This window comes from Neofelis nebulosa, chromosome 9 (genome assembly GCF_028018385.1).
Source record: "Neofelis nebulosa isolate mNeoNeb1 chromosome 9, mNeoNeb1.pri, whole genome shotgun sequence".
Taxonomy (NCBI): Eukaryota; Metazoa; Chordata; class Mammalia; order Carnivora; family Felidae; genus Neofelis; species Neofelis nebulosa.
This window is the reverse complement of record NC_080790.1, coordinates 1102368-1126266: the sequence shown is the minus strand read 5'-3', so window position 1 is coordinate 1126266 and position 23899 is coordinate 1102368. Positions and strand designations below refer to the sequence as shown.

Below are 23899 nucleotides of genomic sequence, written 5' to 3'. Positions count from 1 at the left end.
CGAGGAGGCTCCATCCGTGACCCAGCCCAGAAGCGTCAGTCCACTTCTCCCCCTGCAGCTCACAAGTGAGGAAGCGCGCCAGGCCAGCAAGGACGAGGCCATCTTGGGGGGGGGCCCGCCCCCTGAGCTCTGGGACTCATGAGCAGCTGCCCTCTGGGACCCGTGAGCAGCTCCCCGCTGGGGGCGCACGAGAGCAGGTCCCCTCTGGGACCCGTGAGCAGCTCCCCGCTGGGGGCGCACGAGAGCAGGTCCCCTCTGGGACCCGTGAGCAGCCCCCCCGCTGGGGGCGCACGAGAGCAGGTCCCCTCTGGGACCCGTGAGCAGCCCCCCCGCTGGGGGCGCACGAGAGCAGGTCCCCTCTGGGACCCGTGAGCAGCCCCCCCGCTGGGGGCGCACGAGAGCAGGTCCCCTCTGGGACCCGTGAGCAGCCCCCCCGCTGGGGGCGCACGAGAGCAGGTCCCCCAGACAGGCCACACAGAGCACCAGAGCCCGAGACCGCACTGGCCAGCACCAGCCTCCCAACAGTGGAAACAACCAAAACCCAACCCAAAAACTCAGCGAGAACTCCCGATTCCCACATGGGCCTGGGGCCACCCTGCTTCGTTTACACAGTGCAGGAAGATCATTTGGGGCATGCCGTATCTACTTTCCTTAGTTAAAAGCAAAATCCAACTACTTCTAAATATTTTTTCACAATCAACTGGGAAATCGAACGTCAGATTTCAGTCACTCACTTGAAACGTTTAATTGAAAGAGACTTTGAGTATTTCATTAGTCCGTATGAACAAATTCAAACACATCTTCATCCTCATCGTGGCCACAGAGTTGGTGGGTACGTGGCTGTGGCCGGCGCCTCGTGCCACCCGCAGCAGCGTTAGCCGCCCGGGGACGGGTCCTATGCCCGTGTCACGTTCATGTGCGTATCTGGTGCTTGAAGTTTCAGGACCGCAGACAGCTGGTTATGGTAGACAAACGTCTCCTCGTTTGGAAGAGAAAGGAAAAAACAAGGCAAAGTGGAATCAGACCATATCTGCATCTGCTGAGCAAAATGAGAAACGAATTAATTACGGAAACATAGAGGGCTCTTTCGGCGACCTGGAGGGGGAGGGGGCCTGGAGAGCCAGCGTGCAGCTCTGTCTTGAGATGATGGCCCTACACCCTCCCAGCCCCTGGGAAGAATGGAGGACGCTCAGGAGTCAGAGCTTCCCTTAGGAGCCGTGAATTCAGTGCCCACCCCCTCCCCCCCCAGCCTAGAGTCTGTGACCCTTCCGACCACTGGTTCAAGCCCGGGAGCTGGGGGCTCCTCGTGAGTCGTTGTGCCGTCCAGCTGGGGGGCCCGCTGTGCCTTCACCAGCCTGCTCACCTACCCACGCAGACTCGTGGGGGCCAGGAGTCACCTTTCCCTCTGGAAGCAGCGACAAGTCTTCTCTTGGATCTTCTTATCTCCTGGGAACTGATCTTTGAGATTAGCCCATTAGTTAACCCCCAGAATCTCTGCAAGTTCTGGAGAGTTAAGGAAGTGTCATGGGCGGGGCAGGAAGCCCTGGTGACCTTGGACGAAGGACTCACTGCCCAAAGACACGTGGCTGCAAACAGGCGGCCTCAACTCCCTGGACTCACCCACACGTCTTCACACAGGAGAGTCTTGATGGAGTTGTACCTGGAACGCTCTCCCACACGAACGTTCTGCGATCCTAAGAATGCGGCCTCGGGGCTCCAGAAGACTGGACATCCCTCTCCATACTCACGCTGACAAGGGTCATGACAGTGCATCTCCACTTGGATAATTTTAGCCTCTAATAATTGCTGTCACTGTGAATATGAGCAGACCTAGCCTAAAAGTTCCCCATAAATAAGACAAACAACATCGCTGAGTAACTGTGATTAGAAAACGCAACAGTTGGGGCGCCTGGGTGGCGCAGTCGGTTAAGCGTCCGACTTCAGCCAGGTCACGATCTCGCAGTCCGTGAGTTCAAGCCCCGCATCGGGCTCTGGGCTGATGGCTCGGAGCCTGGAGCCTGTTTCCGATTCTGTGTCTCCCTCTCTCTTTGCCCCTCCCCCGTTCATGCTCTGTCTCTCTCTGTCCCAAAAATAAATAAAAAACGTTGAAAAAAAAAATTTAAAAAAAAAAAAGAAAAGAAAACGCAACAGCTGAGTCTAAGGGTGATGAACGGGGGTCTCCCGGCTCTCAACTCAGACATTCCCCTCTCATCCCTGTGGAACAAGGGGCTCCGGGGGCCCCTCTTTGTTACGACAGAGCGTGACGCCTTGGGGAGGGTGCTGGGGGCCGGGACCAGCTCCTAGACAGGTGGGAGACTTCTCTACCTCAGAGGGAAAGACGCCACACTTGTCCCAGAGCAGATCCGGAGTATTTGACAAGGATGAAGGCAGAGGGATGTGAACTCAGGTCACTGTACCTGGGCTCAGGGAGGGGCTGCAGAGGTCACAGGGAAGGAGAGGGTCGTCACCGTCAGAGCAACCAGGCGGTCTCCGTCTGCCCGTGGCCCTGCCCAGCCCCCCACATGGCCTCGCCAGGGCGTCCGCTACCTTCCCACCGGCTCCAGTCCCCTCGCGCTCTGTAGGAACATGACCTCATGACTCCGGCGGCCTCCTGAGCATCGGTCCAGGATTCCCCTAAATCCCAGCCTCCTCTGCCTGTCTGAAAGGGTGTAACTCGTTGGCCAGGCCCCAGGACATGGCAGGTTGAGGAAGCTGACGATTCGTTTCTGTAATCAAAAAGAAACACCCATCTAATGCTGCAACAATGCACTTCATTACCTGAGACCCTTTGGGGGGTGCTCCCAGACCACGTCTCCTATGACCTGGAAAAGTCTAGAGCAATTCTTGCTTTGAAGTAGTATCTCTCATTTCTCGTTGTTCTTCTCGGTTCTTTTTTTTTTTTTTTTTTTTTTTTTTTTTTTTTACATCAGTTGTGTACTTGCTTGCCCATAGTTTATTTGAATGTCTGGAAACAACAATAGTAACACAATCAGGACTAGATCTTGAATTGGGTCTCAATCTAGATTGTGTCTCAATCGGATTTTTTAGCAACAACGCACTAAAAAAACAAATAGCACTTGTAATTATAAAGTTGTAATCCCCAGAGTTCTAACCACATCAAATTATAGTCATGAAGGTGGAAAAGAAATGCCCTATGGTTTTGTTTAAGAATTTGGGTGGTTTTTTTTGTTGTGTTTTCAAATTGTAACTATTGAGTATAAATTGTTTATAACAATCTGACTCAAAGGAGATAAAATTCACACCCACAACATTTCAGAACACTCACGAAGAAACTGAAAGGGCCCTTGGGCCCAGCCAGAGCGGCCTCTGCATTCTGGGCCCAGACTCCACCCTGGAAGCGGCTGGGCCAGGCCTCCCTCACCTACGCCCCAGTGTGACAAGTCCGACCCCACCCCAGGGGAGGACGCCAGCGCTGACACCCACCTGCTGTGGCTCCGACTCGTGTCCGTTACTTCACAGCTCTGCTGGGCCCACGATCGCAGCAGAAAACCACAAAAAGGAAACTGAGGTCCTCGGGTCTCCTCCTGAAACCCCCATCTATATAGTTCTGGTCTTTTACTTAGCATGTGAACCCATACTTTAATATGATTTTCAGGTAAAACCCTTTTCTTCAGCACACATTGTCCCTGTCTGACAGAACGTGGGTTGCGTGAAGAACTAGTCCAGCGGACTCCTGAAGTCCCTGCAAGGGGATGTTCAGTTTGTGGACTGTTGTTGGTGCCACGTGGTTAACCCCGGATCGGCACTGAAAACACTCGCCCTTTCTTCATACCTGCTTTCACCTGTGACCCATTTCATTATTCGCCTCAGCACAACGTAAGTAGAGCAAATTGCCTGAAAACACAAAACCAGAGATAGAATTCTGTAAATGACTTTGAATCCTGGAGGAGGCTGGTGCGTGGAGGATATTTAGAGCCTGCTTGTTGATGGGTGCGCTGACTGTCCCCCTCCACTAGTCCACATAATGAAGAGCAGACTTTATTGCACATATGCTTCCAAATAGTTAAATGCCAGTAACTTGAGAAATTCCATTAACCTGCAAGGATCTGTGGCCACTGGCACCATTGCACCAGCCATCGCCACCTTTACCGATGGCGGTCGCGCAATCTCAGACGACGCCGAGCACGGTGGCCTGGAGGAAGAGCTGCGCTCTGCCGTTGGCCGGGTAGCCAGGCGCTGACGCGGGTTCCCTTGCCTGTTTCCAGCCAGGCACCTGCCTGGGCTCCTTCCCCGGGTGGGGGGCAGAGGGGCAGCCGCAAGCTCAGAAATGCAGCGAAAACCATTTCCTACTCGGGACAAATGAATTGAAGATAACCCTAAGATTTACAGTGTGAAGAATTAACTGAAGCTCCCTACAACTACAGCGTGATAGGAAGGTGCAGAGGTCATACCCATGGACCGCTGGCATGTTCTGGGCAGCCTCTCTCGTGGGTGTAGAAAGAGCCAGGCGGTGACAGGGGCATTCTGTTTCCGTGGTTGCTCCCTCCATCGTTTCCTCCTCCCCAAGCTCTTGAGGGTGATGGGATGTGTTTCACAAGAAGTTCAGAGAAAATCACAAAAATAATAAGTCTCGCCTGATGCGGTCTCTCCTCGGACTCAGCTTGGAAAATGCCCCAAGATGTTGCCTGTGCTTCCGTGTTTTCACACGTACGTATAGATTCGTGTCACGGTCAGTCCCTCGCGGGCACAGCAGTGCTGGGCTCCAGGTGGCCAGTCACGGTGCCACGGAGACACAGCGGCCACCTGGAGGCCTGCTTCTCCAATCACGGCCCGGGAACCTAACACGCAGTGTGTAAATTGAGAGGTGAATATAACTTTTATATTTGCAAGAATTCTGTAGAACAGGGTCGCCTTCAACTCATATCACCTTGAACCCTGGGCCAAGGGCACGGTGCATGCTCGTCGAGTCCTTCCACAGTCTTCCCGACTGTACTCACTGGGTCAGGTTTCTGTCCTCTTGCCGCTTTTTGGGAATACACGTATCTCTGTACTAAAGAAAAGTATTTGTAGGAACTATCCAGAAAAGAGACGATACTTGTTTTATACAATTAGTGACGCTCTATGACTAAGGTACGGCAAGTCTGACTTGCTGATGTTTAGAAAGATGTGTTAGATTTTTTAAAATGTGTTGATTTGCTATTGATATGTTGGTGCCCAGACCTCTTTTACCAACAAAAGTCTTTTCTGAGGGAACAGCATGAAATCCATAAAGGAGGCCCCCGGGGACACCCTGACTCAGCTGTTAGCAAACAGGTATTTTCTCCTAATCAATACACCTCATTTCCTCAGTGCATCGATAAACTTGAACAATCCTTCTTTGTTTTTTTAATCAAAGAAACAAAAAGCAGGTGTGAAAGTGGCATGGAGGTAACAAAGTCCAGTCTGAGGGCTGGAGGGGGAGGGGCTCTTTAGAATCCACACATACCGTTACCTGTATTCACAATATACCTGGTAGCAATTATGCAGCCCGGTGGAGACAGATGCGCGTCCCAAACATTCCTTGAGCGTTAAACAGGATACATTTCGGGTGAAACATAGGGCTTTTATGTAATTTTTAACATGGCCTTCTTTCAGCGGATTTTCCTAAATGCTTTTTTGCGATTGAACATAATGCTCATTCGGGTGTTATTTCTAGCAGCTCACCAAAATTCTCCTGAGGCTGGGAGGCAGGCCAACGCAGGGGTGCACTGGTCACATTAAATGACACATCGTACGGGCCACGGTGGCACCAACTGACCTCAGTCCTGCATTTCATGGGCGTTTGGTCCCTGCACACTCCTCCCCCTCTCTCTCAATCCTGCTGAGACACGCATGCGGGAACCACAGCGAATTAGATTTAGCTTCTAAACTTCTACGTGCATTCTGTTGCCTCGCTGCATATCATAATGAATTGTCTGTAAGGTAGAAAATTCAAAATAGCTTAATTCAGTCCAAACATGTGCTTCTGATGCTGAACGCCCAGCATAGGTGGCGTCGCTGCGTGAGCCTGAGGCCTTGCACTGTGCTGCCTGAGCGTCACTGCGAAAACAAACCATTTAAAAGCAATTGCTGCGAACATCTGTTTAAGAGTTGGTAACAAGCAAAGTTCATGAACTCTTAGAAAGCCTGGTAATATGATGAGTGTAATCATCATGCATCTGTTTGGGCTGTAAATAAATAAAGCGGATAAAAAATAAAAGTCACTCGTAAAATTTAGAATGAAAAATTAATATTTTAAAATTACATTTACCACATATGCTGGTTTATTTTCAGAAGAATTAAGGAAATTGATAGTTTCTAGCAAGTGCTTCCTGTGGCCTCCTGGTTTTAGAGCAGTCCGCTCGATTTGAGCCACACCGCCCGCCGAGCCGCACGCGGGACCTAAGTCTCCAGTGCGTGGTGAACAGGGTTTGACATGCCATTGACTTGCTTTCCATGCTGTTGCAACTAAACTTCAAGTTCTAGCCATTTTTTTCTTTTCTTTTCTTTTTTGTCCTTTTTTTTTATTTTCTTTGCAGAAGACCATCAAATGAACTGTCACAATACTCGAATAATGCAAGACGCAGAAAAGGATGATAACAATAATGATGAGTACGATAATTACGATGAGCTGGTGGCCAAGTCCTTGTTGAACCTCGGTAAGATTGCCGAGGACGCAGCCTACCGGGCCAGGACTGAGTCGGAGATGAACAGCAACACGTCCACCAGCCTGGACGACGGCAGCGACAGGAACGAGACGCTGGGCCGGAAGAGCGAGCTGAGCCTGGATCTGGACAGCGACGTGGTAAGAGAGACGGTGGACTCCCTGAAGCTGCTGGCGCAGGGACACGGTGTGGTGCTCGCAGACAACCTCGGCGACAGGGCGTACGCAGACTCTCTGTCGCAGCAGGACAGCAGGAACATGAACTACGTGATGTTGGGCAAGCCCGTGAACAACGGGCTCGTGGACAAGATGGTGGAGGAGAGCGACGAGGAGGTGTGTCTGAGCAGCCTGGAGTGCCTGAGGAATCAGTGCTTCGATCTGGCCCGGAAACTGAGCGAGACGAACCCGCAGGACCGGAGCCAGCCCCCGAACATGAACATCCGCCAGCACGCCCGTCAGGAGGACGACTTCGCGGGGAGGACGCCGGACAGGAGCTACTCCGACATGATGAACCTCATGCGGCTCGAGGAGCAGCTGAGTCCCAGGTCTAGAACTTTCTCCAGCTGTGCAAAGGAGGACGGGTATCACGAACGAGATGACGACACCACCTCCGTGAACTCGGACAGGTCTGAGGAGGTGTTTGACATGACCAAGGGGAACCTGACCCTCCTGGAGAAAGCCATCGCTCTGGAGACAGAAAGGGCGAAGGCCATGAGGGAGAAGATGGCGATGGAGGCCGGAAGGCGGGACAATGCGCGGTCCTATGAAGAGCAGTCGCCAAGACAGCTTCCCGGGGAGGAGAGAAAGCCTAAGTCCAGTGACAGCCATGTCAAAAAGCCATACTATGGTAAAGGTAATATTTCTACCTAACGTAAGTTGCCTCACGCAAGCAGGAGCTAGGGTGAAAGATGCGAGGATAGTCCACAAGCGAAGTGCGCATCACACTAAGTCATGTCACTAATGCAGATTTCTCAGAGTCGGTTACACGATTATGTTTTGTGACTATGTTGCTGGACAGCGAATAAAATATTTGTCTGGGAAACACACAAAGCAGCTCAATGCCCTATGATCAGAGCAGACGAGTAATATGATATTTCAGCGGGAGACGCCTGCCTCGGAAAGACAGGGCTAGCGCACACACGCATCGCGTGATAGAAACCACTAGCATGAGCCTGTTTTCTTACAAAGGAGCCACGATCTATGTGGAGTGGCAAGGGTTTACACAACAATTAGCCAATCAGGGAGGAAGCACATTTTTTATATACTGGATTGGGTAGGTGGCATCATGATTTATAAAATTATCATCAAATGGCGGTTATTGATGAAACCCCCCCCCATAAAAAACATCCCTGATAGAAATTGAACAGTAACAGAATGACCGATAACATAAGACAAGGGCAGTGACTGCACATTAATTATCCTAAGATAGTAAGTAATGGGAGCCATTTGCTATGCAAGGCATGGTGTATCCCAAGCTGAGATCAATAGTAATTTCTTTAGTATATCCATTCCCGCTCTCTGATTCCATCCCATGGTGGAAACAGTTATGGTGCTTACTTTATTATAAAACACTCAAAAAACCATCCAACATGATCGTTTTAACAGATTTTCACTTATAAAATATATTGACACGTATCTGCATATATCTGTATGTTTAATCGTTCCCATGTGTAGTCACCATATCCACTAAAAGTATGAATACACACTGAATGAATGACTGACTTCATGTTTGCAGTAACAACCGTGTGCACTTGTGATATGAGGTGGGTCATGATTTAACCTCGTGCAGAACCTTGACGCTGTGGCTATTTCGGTTACAAGATTCTCTCAGAACTAAATAAGGAGCAATTTCAAGAATGAAATTGGTAATTCCTTAAATCCTTCCATATTAGGACCAAAAACAGAACTTTTGTCTTGTATTCGATTGTATTCCTTATAAATACTGAGTTTCCCCACCGTGGATCTGATGGTGAGGTTCAGGAATCTGGTTTGAAAACCAAACAATCAGAAAGCCTCTTTCTCCCGCTGTGACATAGGTGTGTATTCTCCTCTCAATGTGTGCACAGAACTCTGTGGCCTCGCTGTAACCACAGCCCAACAGGGGACGAACCGTAGCCAGAGGCCCGTCGGGTTCTTGCTTTGGCAGGTGCTTGAGCGCTGACCGCCGTCTCGGGTGACGCAGGGAGACCCTCCGGAGGGGCGGCATGTGAGGAAGGGGCTGTTTCTTAAAGGCGACAGGCTCTAGCTCAGTGCAGCATCAGGCTTGCGTTGGTGCTGTGAAGACTGGGAAACAGCACATGCGTTCATAACCGTAGTGCGATCTATCAGGACCTTTTAGTTGGACACTTGAGAGGCGGAGAGGAGCTAAACGCTTTTAGGAAGGAAGAGTGTCCTTTCTCACAGGGCGGCTCGGTGGGGCAAATACACATTGGGCTTACGTGTTAGACATCTGCAGACCGGGTTTCACGCGGAACGGGCAGCGAGGCACGCGGCAGAGCACTGTGGGAACACGTGGGCTCCCGGGGCAGCACACGCGATGTGTGCCCCTGGCTCCTTTGGCTTCTGTGGTTCCCTTGAGCCCGGCAGCTTTCTGTAGATTCTTACTCATTTTGCTTTGTTATTGCTATTTGGTCTTATTTTGATTCGGGCAAGAAATGGAATTCAAACCGCTGGCTTCCCTTCAACAAATGGGGCAGGGGTGAGAACAGTAAAACCCGAGATGTGCTTTTCCCTGAAAGGGGGGAAGGGTTGGGGTTGGGACCTTCCAGAAGAGTCAGAAATCATGGATTCCTGACTTGACCAGTTTCTCTAGATTTCTTCCTCCGAGCAAGGCTTGTCCATTTTCATGTGTGTCCTGCTTCATTCCCGGGTCCCTTCTCAAGATGTCTGTGGGCATGTTCAGGACCAAATCAGTAAAGCCAGGCAAGGACCCCCGGCGGGGCCAGGAGATTAATGCCCTCCTTACTAAAACGATTAATTATGTGACATTTTACCAACATAGCCAATGGACAATTCCTACAACCGCACAGCACGTCAACAATCTTCATTTCCAGCTTCTTTGTTATTTTATTGCAACGGTTCTCACTTAAACACGATCTTCTCAAAATGGTTTGAATTATACATGAGTGACTCTTCCAAAATCTTGAGCTAAAACAAAACACGTTCATCATGAAACTCCTCTACCTTTCTCCTCCTCAAGCATGCACTCGAAAGGGAGGAAGGGGAGCAGAGCTAAACCCAGCGTGCAATTTTTTTTTTTCTAGACATCCTTGCCGGGTTTTCGGTTGAGTTACTGGCCTGTTTGCTTGCTTGGTTGTTTTGGGTTGGTCTGAATGTTTACCTTCAAGATGAATTGAGATTCCCGGAAATCAGCATGCGCGGGGAGGCGATGGCGGAGGCGAGCGGCATCGAGAGGAGAGTATACCCTTGTGTCCTCCAAAACTGAAATTGTTTGAGCCACTTGTTTTTATACAGATCTGCACTTAACTTCAGAACACTTTGGAAATGTATGAAATGATGATAGCACTTGTTAGGAAGCTGCAAGTGTACTGACGAAAGCATCACTTAATGATGAATAATAGTTAAAATTTAGGTTTTTACCTTTAAAATGCTATTTATATTTAGCTTATGATCTTAAATAATGAGTATTTTGCTCTGAAACTGTTACTGTGCACTTACTATTTTATATTTACGTTAATTAAGTGATGCTGATATTATTACAACACTACCCAAAAGGCAATAAAATGCCAGGCTTTTTGATTATATGTGTAAGGGAAGCTCCAGTAAGATACTGAGAAACTGAAGCTACAACACAATTTCAGTTGTTTCAGGAAACCGTGATCTTCGACACCTGTAGGAAGTAGCTGACAGTTGCATCCAGGATACAGGCCCGTCAACAGCAGCCCCAGTTTAGCGATCCAGGACCTGAAAGATGTATTACCTAGGTTAAAATGCTAGCTTAAAAAAGGAAGCGGGGGGAGGTGAGCTTTTTATACAAACGTAAAAGCGTTTACATATTCCTGTGACTCCTGTGTCCATTTCAAGTTCACATGAATGACTTAAGAAGAAAGTCCATCCGAATTCAAAAAACTTGAACCAAGCATGTATTTTCTAGCTGTCACGATTGGCCCGGTTAACCAGCCACGGAGAGAAAAGTGTTACACCCCTAAAGAAACGTTAAGCACACACTCCCTGGGCTGAACCACCGTAGTCACTCTCTGTTGATGATCTGTGCAACCGGTTTTCAAAAACTGACTCAAAAATAATTTTTTTGCACACTTATATTACTATTTGGTCTGAGCTTTATCTTAGAAATATTTCTGCACATTGATGAGCTGTGGTCAATTCTGGATAGAGAAATAATTTTATTAACGATAGCATTGCATTTCTGGCATCTGGCGTTCAAGTTTTGACCAAAGGTCTGCTCTGCGCCTCCCTGCAGAGAGCCAACAGGGCTGTATAAGACCACTCCCTCTTAATTTTGTGTACGCATGCACAGCATCGTAAGATCCTTCCTCTGGTTCCAAGGACAGATGAAGAAATCAAAAGAAATGGTTGCTCCAGCAGCTTCTGAAACATTTTTTATTGCCCATCACCCCCATCAGGTGGGATTTCCACCATTCTGGTCATTTGCTTACAGTGCCTTCTAAGAGTTCAGCTTCTTTTCAGAAAAGTCTCTGAATTGGTGTGCTATGGAACATCGTTGCAAGATAAAAGAAATAAAAATAAAAAAATTCCACCACCGGTAAAATTTTGCACCTAGTAGTGTATCCGATTAGAGCACCAGAAGAGACAGACGCTGCACTGAGCAGTGTTTTAACGGCATTGTGCCCCCTGGTTGGATTTCACAGAGCGATTGTTGAGGGTCGCTGTGCGGTTTTGCTCTCTGAGAAGGTCACTGTCTCATCAGTATTTACGTTGATTTCTTTGAGCAACACAGCTTATCATGTAACACACGGGAAAGCAATTAATCAGGAGCTACGGTAGGGCTAGTCTTTTTTTTATCTCATAGAAAGTAAATTATTTTATGATTCATGATTGCAGTGTTTCAGGTCAAAAAAATCACCCAAAACCACGGAACTACCTATGCAAAAGTCTATGTCACAGCCTGTCCCCTGACACCTGCTTTTTTTCTTTATTTGTCAAGGTCTCTTCAGGTTGTTAATTTATCACATTTGTCTTCAATGGGTAAAGAAATTCATTCTCTTGACACCTGTTGTCGCTTTTAGATCCCTCGAGAGCAGAAAAGAAAGAGAGCAAGTGTCCCACCCCGGGGTGTGACGGAACTGGCCACGTAACCGGGCTTTACCCACATCACCGCAGTTTGTCTGGATGCCCGCACAAAGATAGGGTCCCTCCGGAAAGTAAGTCCGTGTTTCGCCAACACCCGTGGGAGCACAGCCCCGGGGATCTGTTTGTGTCACGCCACGTGCCTCTGTCATTTCCATCTCAGTGCAGCCCAGCCTTGTCTCCCTGGCCCTTCCCTGTGTTGACGGGCCGCTCGGCCAGGACTGGCGGCCCCTTCAAGGCCCAGTCACTCCTGCTCCGTGGTGGCCCAGGACGGCAGCTCACCAGCCGGGACTCCACCCCGCTTCCATTTCTGACTTGCTTGGGCCCTCGGGCAAGTGACTTGTCCCCTCATCTCTCAGAAATCATAGCAGTGGACCGAGATGGTCTCTAAGACCACCGCCCCCTGCAGGGCTAACCTCCTATGAGTCCCCGAGAGAAAGGTCCCGGAGCCTCCTCTCGCCCAGTTATGTAGACTTCTGTATATACGAACCCATATTTGTTTTTGTATCTTACTGCATTTTGCTTGTCCAGAGTCTGTCTCGTGTCACAGCTACCCCAACTTTTCCACACAACAAAAGCTTAGCTATGGAGGCTAAAATCGGGTGGGTCTAGATCTTACGCATTCCTTTTAATGAGTTAGGTTGTGAGAGTGTGCAATTTATCTACAAACACAACTAAATTTAATTCGGGACCGAAACGGTGTACACCTTCTCTGTTTATCTTCCTCTCAGCACATAAAGTATGCCAGCTATTTAAATACAATTAGAATTGATTGCTCAGGGGAAAAGACACATTTTCAGAAATGACAACATGAGTTTAAGATCCCGATTTTGAGCCTAAGGTGTGTGAAGGATTTTCCTCATTAGCTGAGACACAGTTTCTGGCAGGGAAAATGAAATCGCTTGGCCGACATTCGTCAGGATGACCAGGTGACGGTTCAGAGGAGTTTTTGAGGGTTGTCCCATTAAAATGGCTAACTTTGGAATTCTTGAGACGCAAATCTGTCAGAACAAAGAGAAATTCAGGGTAGTCGCTGAGGCTTAGAAAACGGGTTTGGCTGAACATTTTCCGATGAAATCTTTTTAGAAACTACTGTGCCTCCAGGTTTTCAAGCGGCTACTGAAAGTAAGCAGCCCGTGTTTCTTGTAACGGCCTGTGAGCAAACCTGAAGGGTATGGAAAGAAACGAATTCGAGTGCATGGCCGTGCCCGTGTGTTACATGAGCAGGGAGACAGCATGGTCTGACCGCAGCGGCTTCCTGTCTGAGCACCGTCCGTGCCGGCCTCTCCGCACACTCCAGCCTCCCTGCTTCCCTCACTCCCTGGCGAGCCCCTGTTTCCCAGATGAGGAAAGTGGGGAGCCGATGCCCTCACCCTCTCTTCCTGGGGGATTAGCGCGGTGTCTGGCCGACCCCGATCTGCACAGGTACTAACCCGCCTGAGCAGGGAGCAGGGCTGAGTTGGAGACTCCACCTGTCGGAACCCCAAGCTTGTGTTTCTGCCGAGGCCTGGCTTTGCTGCTCCTGCCCGGGTCCCCACGAGCTGAGACACCGGGCCAGCCACGGGCCCTCCACACCCCACTTTCCTTATCCCCAGCTTGGGGCACGAGGACATCACTGGTGTCTTAGGTACAGAGAGGCTCCTGACGCAACTTTTCCCGAAGGCACACATTTTCGCCTCCGAAGTGGAAAATCAGTTCCCTTCCGTGGCTGAGAAATTCTCCACGCTACTCATTTTCACAGGAAGAGCCTACATGTAGTAGAGACGGGGGCTGCGCCCCGACCGGCTGCGTGGTGTACGTGCTCCCACAGACCACGGGTCAGCCCGCACCTGGGCTCACCTCTGCCGGGAGGAGGCCGGAGGTCCGCTTGACACCTGTCTCCCAAACGCCTTCCAGAGCGTCTGTAGGAAGCTGTTTCTAAATACTTGTGTATAGTTCTTTGTAGAATCATAAAAACTTTAAAAGGAAAACATGAGACTCCTCAAAGGGCATGTCTTATTTTTTAGTTTTTAGGTGTTTTTTCCGGTTTTTCCTTGGCTAGGCTCCCCTAATCACCCTTTCCGTCAAGCCGAAGGCATTAGAGTGTCGCACACCCCAGTTTGCAGCACGCTGTGCTAGAAACACGAGGACATCCCACTTATGGGACACAGTTCTGGCCCTCCAAGAGCCCCAGCCCAGCCAAGGACAGCCGCGTGCTCAAGACAGTGGGTGACTCACACCTGAGACATCAGACTTCCCAAGGGCCCGCAGGCTTCACCGGGGTCGCACTTGAGCCGGTCCTGAGGGAGAGAGAAGGGGTCTACGGCTTGTCTGAAGGCTGTTGCGGTAGTCCACGCGGGAGACCAGGCGTGACGGAGGCAGTGGCCAGGGAGGGAGGATCTGGGACAAGTTCAAGACGCGTTCCAGACACAGGCTGGCGTGCAGGAGGGGAGAGGGAGGGGGTGGGGGTGACGCCGAGAACTCCCACCTGGCACGTAAGAACGTGGACTCCAGGAGTAGATGTGATGGGGAAACAGGGCCCCATGTAACAGAAGGAACAGAGGCTCGGATTTGCCATCTTCCCTGGAAGTGCTGGGTGGCACTGCCACAGGCTGCCTGGAGGAGGGTCCAGGGTCAGGTACACAGGCGGCTCCCCAACCTCTTTTCCCAGCCATGCTGCTGGAAACCGGGAATGAAATTGCCTGGAGAGGAGACATAAAGCGGAAACGGACAGGAGCCAAAAACAGGAGTTTGGGACATGAGTGTGTAGAACGTGGGGCCGAGGAAGAGGGGATACAAGCAGCCAGGAGAGCATGGTTGTTCTGGAAAGATCCACACGTGTCGGGGGGCCAGACCCCGGGGTCACCAGGCTTAAGCAAAACCTGTCGCTGACATTTAAGGGAGGGCAGAGGGCGGTGGGGAAGAGCGGGAACCGTGGATGCAACACAAGTCCGAGGAACATGGGGGGCGCAGTGGGGGAGGGGGCAACAGGAGCAGAGGAAGGGCTCAGGGTGGGGACAAGAGTGGAGACAGAAGGGCAACAGGAGTGGGGACAAGAGCAGGGGAGGGCAGGAGCAGGGGAGGCAAAGGGGAGCTCTTAAGTCAGGCTTAAGAACTCACACACACCTTATAACAACCAGGCTCCTTTTTATAAATGAAGTGAGAGCGTACGAGGGATGATGGAAGGCATCTGACCTTCAGCCTCAGTCCTGGGGATACAATAAGGGAGCGGTGGGCCCTGACGACCTGGAGGGCACTCCCCGTGACCAAAGGAGCACAGGAGGGGACAGGAGCGGGACAGGAGTGGGGACAGGAGCAGGGGCAGAGCTGGGGGGGGGGGGGGGGGTTGGGGGCGGCAGGAGCACAGGATCCTGGGACGGGAACAGGATTTAGGGCAGAAGGGGGGGCAGCAGAGGGCAGCCGTCCCCCCGACCGCTGGCTGGGGAGGGGTGCAGGCCGCACGCAGCAGGCAAGACCCAGCTGCAGACCAGCACGGAGGGGTCTGCTATCTGCCGTGAGGACCCAGCTGTGGCAAGTGTGGATAAATAGACAGGAAAGAGGACATTGGGAAGAGTGCGCGTGATGTTGTAACAGGAAGACGGGAGAACCCTACTGAATAAAGACTGATGTAGGTGAACCCAGGCCCTGGCGGGGAGTGGAGGCCTGGGGCCAGGGAGGAGCACAGAAGGAAGCCTTGGGTTGGGAAGGGGGCACCCAAGCTGGGAGACTGGGGGGGCGGGGGGGGTGAGGGGGCGGAGTCCTCGTAGACGGGGGTGGGGATGCCCTGTGCCAAGTGGGGGAGAGAAGGGGCAGGAGGAGCCTCCTTGTGCTCAGAGGACACGGTGGTGGGTTATAGGCTGGGTGGGGGTACAGGGGCGCCCGGGGAGAAGGCCTCCTGACACCCCACTCTGGCCAGCTCCCCAGCACACAAGGAGCCTAAGGCTGACTCACCTTTGTCAGGTCGGTGCTTACCGAGCGCTGAGCGGACGTCCAGATGATGCGGGAGCCGTGAAACCGCAAAGATGAAACCAAAATATACTCCCTTTTCAAGAAACCGGCCAGGAGTGAGGAGGCTCTCGCAGGCTGCAGTAGAACAGTGTCTTATGGGAATAGCATGCAAACGTCAGGGAAGAGAGAGATTGTTCTAGAGAAAGAGGAAAGTTGTAGAAAATAGAGAAGTTCGGGCAGACTTTGCTTTCCATGGTTCGATCGCGGGTGAACCTCGCTGGCCGGGAAAGCGCCCCCCGGTCTTGCTGCCTCGAAGCGGACGGTTGTGTGGGGGCAGGTGCTGTGGCTCAGTCCTCCTGGCTTCCCACCGGCACCTGTCAGCCCCTCCCGCTTCCCCAGAGTAGCGGCCGCTCACGGAGGACCAGACAGAGGATGACATATGCAAACTGTCAGGGCCTGTTCCCGACACGTGTAAACGCAAACGCTGTCTCCCAGCAACGGGCCGCTTGACTCCTGGTGCTGCCAAACCACATCCTGCCGTGTCTCCGTGCTGACTTCACTTACTATTCTAGCTCATTCCATTGGAAGAATAACAAAATACTTGATTCTCAGATGAAAAGTCATTATTTAATTCATTTTATTTAAAAATCAGGCTTGGGTTTCTCTATTCACCGGTGACCACCTTCTTAATTCCTTGTTAATACCATGTGATTCCAGAGAGTATAGGTGTGTCTTACAAATCACCAGTGTATGTGCTGTTACATGGCCAACCGATGTTCAGGGCTGACGCGCAGGAGATGTAGGGAGGCCCCGCTTCCCTGCCCCATCTGGAACGTTCCCCACCCCCACGGCCCCGGCCCAGCACTCCCTGCTCTGCATGCCCACTACACTAAGGTTGAGAGAACCTTCTTCTTTCCACATGTGTGTTCCCGACCATGCCCATCACAAGTGTGTGTAGGACTGTCCATTGTGAACTAACCCAGCCTTTGTTAAAATGATCGCGTACTCGTATCTGGACCATTTCTGTGTTTTAACGCTGGGCTGTCTTCTCTGCCTCTTCCTTGTCAAGTTCTTGCCATGCATGAGAATGTTCTCAAGTGTCCTACTCCGGGCTGCACAGGGCGAGGGCATGTAAATAGCAACAGAAACTCGCACAGAAGGTAAGCAAAACGTCCTGCGCCCCACGCTGCAGGGAAGGCGGCTCCCCGACAGCCCCATCCCCGTCCCTCGGGAGGGAGTGCGCCCCTGCACCCCTCCCCCTCCTGGGTCGCTCTCTGGGAGCGGAGGGTACTGGTGCATGGTGCATGGGGAAGCAAATCCGGAGAACCGTTTTCGAAGCGTGGCCTTTGTTACTTGTTCCACTCATTCGTCCTGCGTCCTCTAGAAGGCGCCCTCCTTGGTGTGAGGAACGGATCCACAGCCCTCTGTGGGGAATGCTCAGCTACCCTCACGGGTGGGGAGAAGCTCTCCTGTGCGCACCATGCAGGGAAGGGTTCCAGCGCACCAAGACTGGGGGGTCCGCGACCCAACCGAGTTGCCCCTAGAACTCTGCCGAAACCCCAGTCATCAGTGTAGACACAGTGTGGACACAAAACACTAGCAAATGTCCAAAAGCGCTAGTTGGGGGGCGTTTGGCACGACCGTGAGCCAGGTACGTAGGCGTACCCGGAATCGCACTTTTGCTCTGACAAATTCCAATTATCTTTCCTCCCCTGTTCTGACTTTTACCAAGTTGCTCATGATATTCAGATCATATCAAATACTTCTTTATCAACAGCGGAGTGATTCTGTTACGGTCCGCCTCATGGCCTATACTTTCAGCTTCAAAAGCGCACGTAAAATTATGCCTAAGTGGAGGAAACAGTTATGAGTTTCATCTTAATCTCTGCTTGCCTGACTGGTAAATGTTGTTACTTGTGTGAAGTTTACCATGAAACAAATCACGACCCTGTGCCCCTCAGCGATCCTCCAGGACTTAGTCTGCCAAGAAAGGGATGATCAATAGGTCGGTTCAGTTCACGCCGAGCACTGTTCCGTATGGTCTTTACAATATCAGCCCCCTCCTCAAACCTTGGCGGGGTTGTGTATTTTTGAGACGTGACGCACACGTGGGGTGAGCGTCCGCACATGTGTGTAGATATATATACAGACACACAAAGAATAGACACTGTGAGTTCATGAGGAATAAGCCCAAACACAAGACAGCCAACCTGCCGTCTCTTCCATAAGCATTTAGTTCCAAAAACCACTTAACGGTGGTCCTGGAGACTATCCTGCTTCCTCCCCAATGCCATTCGTCCCCCGGGGAGGGCGTGAACGAGCTGGTCAGTGACAAGCCAGAGCGCTGTGGTCGGTGGCACTCACGGGGTCAGCCGAGAGCTTGCCTTCTGGTGCCGGTCAGAGACCTGCCGTTCTTGGGCTCATCTGGCCCAGACGGCTAGATCCTCGTCTCCAGAAACATCCCGGAATGGAATCTGTGTCTGAAATTTCAACTCGCTCCTGTACTCTTGAATGACACGGAACTTGGCTTGCTGTCACTGGAAAGGATTGCGTGCCCTTGGTGCACGGCCTGGCCCTCAGCACCGTCCACCGGAGACCCAGAGGAACCCGTGCAAGGTGCAGCCGCGGTTGTTGCCCTCTAACCCGTCCCATCAGGAAATCCCACGGCAGGTGTGGGAACCCGCGCTGGAGCCTTCTCGCGCCGACCAGGGGAGAGGGGGAGGTGGTCACGGGGTCAGTGTGCCATGAAGCCGCTGGAGGAGACAGCTCAGCCCCCTCTCTGTCCTCGCAGCCTCTCTGGATGTCCTATTGCTGCCGCGGAGAAACTGGCAAAGGCCCAGGAGAAGCACCAGAGCTGCGATGTGTCCAAGTCCAACCAGGCCTCAGACCGCGTGCTAAGGTACCAGATGCCCAGCGCGTCACCTCGTGAGAGCCGCGCGTGCCCAGCACGCCAGGGCATGTGGGGGTCCGGGCCGGGCGGGCGGGCTCACGCCACGGCAGGCGGGCACGTGGTCACCGGTGCGGGCAAAAGAGCTGAGCCCCGGCCCACCCCTCGCCCGCAGGGCTGTGTGAGGGCAGGGGTTCGCTTCGGTGGTCGGGGCCTCCGTCCGCCTGCTGTCGGTGGTTCTGGTTTTCTTTCCGGCTTTGAACGTATTCAGTGATTCTCTGAATGTGGGGGGAGGGAGGGGAGCTCTACACGTGAATGAGACAGTCACCCGAAGTGCTTTTATCTTAATGTGGAGGAGAGGGCAGAGGCCAGCCCGCAGCCCGGCACCCCTCCCGGTGGGTGCGGAAGCCGTTCTCCACACGGGAGCCCTCGGGGGGCCTTCCACCCTCAGCCACCCGACTGAGAACCCGAGAGCAGCCAAGCGACTCATGTGAACCCACTCAGTCCCTGACGGTCTAAGCAGGAAGACCTCAGAGATCACCTGGTCCAGCCCACTGTTTTCTTTTTTGATTTTTTTAATGTTTATGTATTTTGAGAGAGAGAGAGAGAGAGCAGAAGCGGGGGAGGTGCAGAGAGAGGAGGAGAGAGAGAATCCCAAGCAGGCTCCGTGCCGTCAGCACAGAGCCCGACGCGGGGCTCGAACTCACAGACCGTGAGACCATGACTGGAGCCAAAGTCTGACGTTCAACCGACTGAGCCCCACCCCCCAGGTGCCCCCACCCACTGTTTTCTTAAGTTTAGAAAAGAAGGATTCTCGGGAGGAGGTGGAGAGAGAAAACTTCATCCCAGGCAGGACCCACCCACCAGCTCATTCCCTGGGCTGCGTGGCCATCGTCGGGGATTCTGACTCTTCATTGGACGTGGTAGTGGGAACACGCCCCGTGTCCTTACAAAGGCGGCCCTGGTGGCTGTGGTGGCTTCAGACCTTCTCCAGTGGGAGGTCACTGGCACAGAAAACAGGCACTCCCTCGGAGGCATTTAGGTTGGTTCCAAGTCTTGCTGTTAAAGAGGAAGCAGTACGTTCGTGCGCATGTGTGTGTGCGCGCGCGCGCGCGCACACACACACACACACACACACACACACACAGTTTTGATTCTGTTCAATTACCAATTCTTTCTTTGGGATAAATCACCTGGAAAAAAATCACTGTTCAAATGGCCTGAACACCTGCTTGGTTTTGTTGTGTATTATTTTGAAGCGTTCTGAAGGGATTTTACCACAGTCGTTAAACACACTTTGTCCCTCAATAGAAAAGTTAAAGTCTTTATGGAAAATGAGAAATACTGAAATAGGCAAAAATAAGAAAAATAAAAATCATTTATAATCCCACTATTTAGAGACAAGCCCTCCATAAATGTTGGTGTGCATCCTTCTAGACCTCTCCGTGTGCCTGAGACCCCCTCTTCCCAGAAGGTAAAGCAGACAGGGGGCGAATGGCTGCCCCCTCGGGCCCCGTCCTCCTGAGGAGACGACTGTGGGCCACAAATGGTGCACCTGTAGGCTTTCTTTACATGCCCAGGCTGGGCCTGGCGAGGAGGAGCCACAGAGGGAAGGACCCTCAGCCACCATAGCGGGAGGCACCGGGGAGCCAGCCCGGGCCGTGGGGACTGGGGGCTCTCTCCGGAGGAGTTAACTCTAGGCTGGCGAATTGGCCAGGCCTCCGGGGCTCCCCATGCTCCCCAGCTCCCGACGGCTCACCGCAGGCACTGACGTCCCAGTTAGGAGCACGATCTGGGGGACCTGGTCTCCGGGTGGGCCACCTTTGCGTTCCCCGTGGTGTCTCCATGCGGGGATGCTCACTCGGTGGGCGAGGGAAGAGACAGGAAGGGAGGAAAAGAGATCGCTTAAACCTACACTTATGTAGCTAAGAGTTGAAAAGTCTTCAAGCAGAGTGTCCAATAGGAGGGCTTAGAGTTTCCAGTTCTGTCCCAGTTTTCCACTCCCCGGCCGCGGGGGCCGGCCTCCGTCACAGCCTCTGTCCATCGCCAAGTGCCACCTTCTCTCCGATGCCTCTGCTCCAGGCGCTGCTGCTTCTGAGCTGAGCCTAGACTTTTGAAGGTTTGGGGACCACGCTTCCCCGCCTTGCCCCCTAGGCAGAGCAGACTCCCCCTGGCCCCATGCTACCTGCCTCCCGAGAGCCCCCAGTGATGCTGTCGCCGCACCTGCCTCTCCTCTCTCACCCCTGCACTTGTGCCCCTGGACCACTTATCCACCTCGACAGCTGACCTCACACCTCGACTCGTAAACTAATGTCACACTCTGCCTGCTCTTGGAAGACAAGGCCACGAGTTTTATTCACTTCTGCACCTCCACGTGTTACCTGGAAAAGGGCCTCCAATAACAGGCGTTCAACGAATGACCACATTATTTCGTTAATTTGACGAGAAGACGCTGAATTAATGAAACCAAAATAAATGTGTTGATGATCTGGTAAAATACTAGCATGATGGGGGGCTGAGTGAAGAATGCAAGGAGTCCTCTGCACAACTTGCCTGTAAATCTGAAGTGATTTCCCAAAACAGTTTAAAAATCCCACCCATGAGATCAGGAAATAGGTGAGCACACACACGCACGCGCACGCACAGCACAAGGCAGAATAGTAATGAGCGTATGGAACTGAGTGCTCCTCCATTTAAATACTTCATTCGAGAGTCTGGAAAGCTGAACGACTACCCAATAAAAGCGCGGGAGGCACAGGCTGGTGTTTGTCAAAACACATCACATGTTCTGTTTTAATATCCAGTTTTGCGTCAGCCCATGTCCCTAAGGGTATGCCTCTAATTTCCGCTTATTCTTTTTCTTAAATGTTTATTTATTTTTTGAGAGACAGAGACAGAGCATGAGCGGGGGAGGGGCAGAGAGCGAGGGAGACACAGAATCCGAAGCAGGCTCCAGGCTCCGAGCCGTCAGCACAGAGCCCGATGTGGGGCTCGAACTCATGCACCGCGAGATCACGACCTGAGCCGAAGTCGGACGCTTAACTGACTGAGCCACCCAGGTGCCCCTGTGCCCAATATTTTAAAAGATAAAGATGAAGCTTATCAAAAAACTTGTAATAGCTTAGTCTTTGAGCAAATACTACCCTTTCACCTCATATTTCCCTGATTTCTTCTTTTTTAAAAATGCTTGTTTTTATTTTTGAGAGACGGGGCGGTGGGGGGTGGGGGGGGGGAGGAGAGAGAGAGAGAGCACAAGCGGGAAGGGGAAGAGAAAGAGGGAGACAGAGGGTCCGAAGCAGGCTCTGCACTGACAGCAGCGAGCCCAATGTGGGGCTCAAACTCACGGGCTGTGAGATCACGACCTGGCCGAAGTCGGATGCCCAACTGAGCCCCTCAGGCGCCCCTCCGCTTATTCCTTTGAGGAAAAGGTCTTACTAGCCCACCTCCTTTGCTGTGACTCTTCGTCTCTGAAGCCACTGGGAAAGGAAGGCCCGGCTGTGAGGTCTTTCCCATGTTCATCAAGCCGGCTAGGACTCCAAAAAAGAAATAAGGGGAAAAGTTAAAGGTCTTGCTTTCGTTCTCTTTATTGGTGTGTTGAAAGTCAGGCGGATGGCTTATGTGGTGCTATAAAATCCCGGCACATGTGGTCTGTGCTCGGGAAGGTGGGGTTTGAGCAACGTGCCCTCGTTTTGATGTGAACCGTGTCTTCCCTGCAGCCGAGAGAAAGTAAACTACCGGTTATCTCTTGTTTGCTCGTAGGCCAATGTGCTTTGTCAAGCAGCTCGAGATCCCTCACTACGGCTACAGAAACAACGTCCCCACGACCACGCCTCGCTCCAACCTGGCCAAAGAGCTAGAGAAATATTCCAAGACCTCGTTTGAGTACAACAGTTACGACAGCCATACTTACGGCAAGCGGGCCATAGCCCCCAAGGTGCAAACCAGGGATATATCCCCCAAAGGATATGATGGTAGGAGGTGCACACTCTTATACATGAGAGTCACGCTTGCCGTTAATAATGTTGTTGTTGTGTCTATCCGTTCCCTGCACACTGGTCGAGCATGTGGTCCCTTGGGTACCAAAGAAAAGCATGCCCACCTGGGCGCACCTGTGTGCTCACGGGTGTGGGTGAGCGGGAGCCCTGCGGGAGGGAGAAAAAGACGCCCTTCCCTCGGGGTTTCCAAGGCAATGCATTCTGGCCGCTTTCAGATGTGGACAGAGCGAACCTTTGGCCGGTCTGCATTCGGCTGTGCTGCTGCCGTGTCCTTAGGTTCATGAACTTCCTCTAGTCGATGGCCCCAACGCAGAGAAGCCTGGGAGAGCCGGAAGTAGCCCCCAGCACCAGCACTCTGCAGTCATCTCAACCTTGGATGCACATTAGATTCATCTGGGGAGATTTTAAAACTTCTATTGTCCAGGATGCACCCCAGACCAATTAGACCGGAATCCCCGGGGGCATTGCCTGTGCGGTGACATTTTCTAAGTAGCCAGTGATTCCAAGGTGCATCCAAGGGCACACGATTTCTACCGGTGTCACCCAGCCTCTTTCCAGCAGGCACCGGCCCTGGCCTGTTCCTCCACCACGAGTGGGGCCAGGCAGGGCCGCCCCCTGTGACCTAGCGACCATGCATCCGCCAGAAACAAAGAGCAGGTAGAACAGATGAGATGCCACCTCCTCAGGAGGGGGCAGCTTCCTTCCTCTCGCGGGTTCTGGGCCCTCTGCCAGGGGCGTGAACTAGTTGCCTTCGGTTCCCACTGCTAACATGGTAAGTCGTTGAACGAGAGAGGGACCACTGCGTTTCTCTGACACCATGTATTTATCCGACCGCAACTCTGCTTGGAATTCTAGGATATATACGGACCGAGTTGGCAAGCGTTTCCGACTAAGATGTGGGTTATAGGAGTTCTGATGACTTATAAGTCTTATCTTGGTGTTCTGTAGTGGAGGCAAGGAGATGGGCCTTTAAAGATCTTTTAACTCCTCTCTGAAAAAGATCTTTAATTAAAATCACAGCACACAAAAAAGTTCATTTCGATTGAACGCTTGGGGAGTTCCAAAACCTCTTTACAATTCAGTGTGAGTTGCTGCGCATGTGTCTAAGTTATGGTAGTCATTCTTTGCCTTAATAACAATTAATATGCATAGTGAATG

The 23899-nt window shown here is 51.9% G+C and overlaps 1 protein-coding gene across 22 annotated transcripts in view; it reads left to right on the top strand.

Moving 5' to 3' along the window:
* MYT1L (myelin transcription factor 1 like) overlaps positions 1–23899 on the top strand; it is a 430813-nt gene that overhangs the window by 329994 nt on the left and 76920 nt on the right. For 17 of the 22 annotated variants that reach the window (XR_009248132.1, XR_009248133.1, XM_058682400.1 and 14 more), the window contains 5 exons: positions 6519–7496; positions 11872–12006; positions 16929–17019; positions 18651–18758; positions 22506–22717. Coding sequence is in view for 20 of the 22 variants with exons in the window: in XM_058682400.1 (XP_058538383.1) it covers positions 6519–7496; positions 11872–12006; positions 16929–17019; positions 18651–18758; positions 22506–22717 (1524 nt within the window). In the remaining 2 variants the exon portion in view is untranslated. The remainder of the gene's footprint in view (positions 1–6518; positions 7497–11871; positions 12007–16928; positions 17020–18650; positions 18759–22505; positions 22718–23899) is intronic. The other 5 variants (XM_058682401.1, XM_058682402.1, XM_058682395.1 and 2 more) reach the window with 1 other exon arrangement.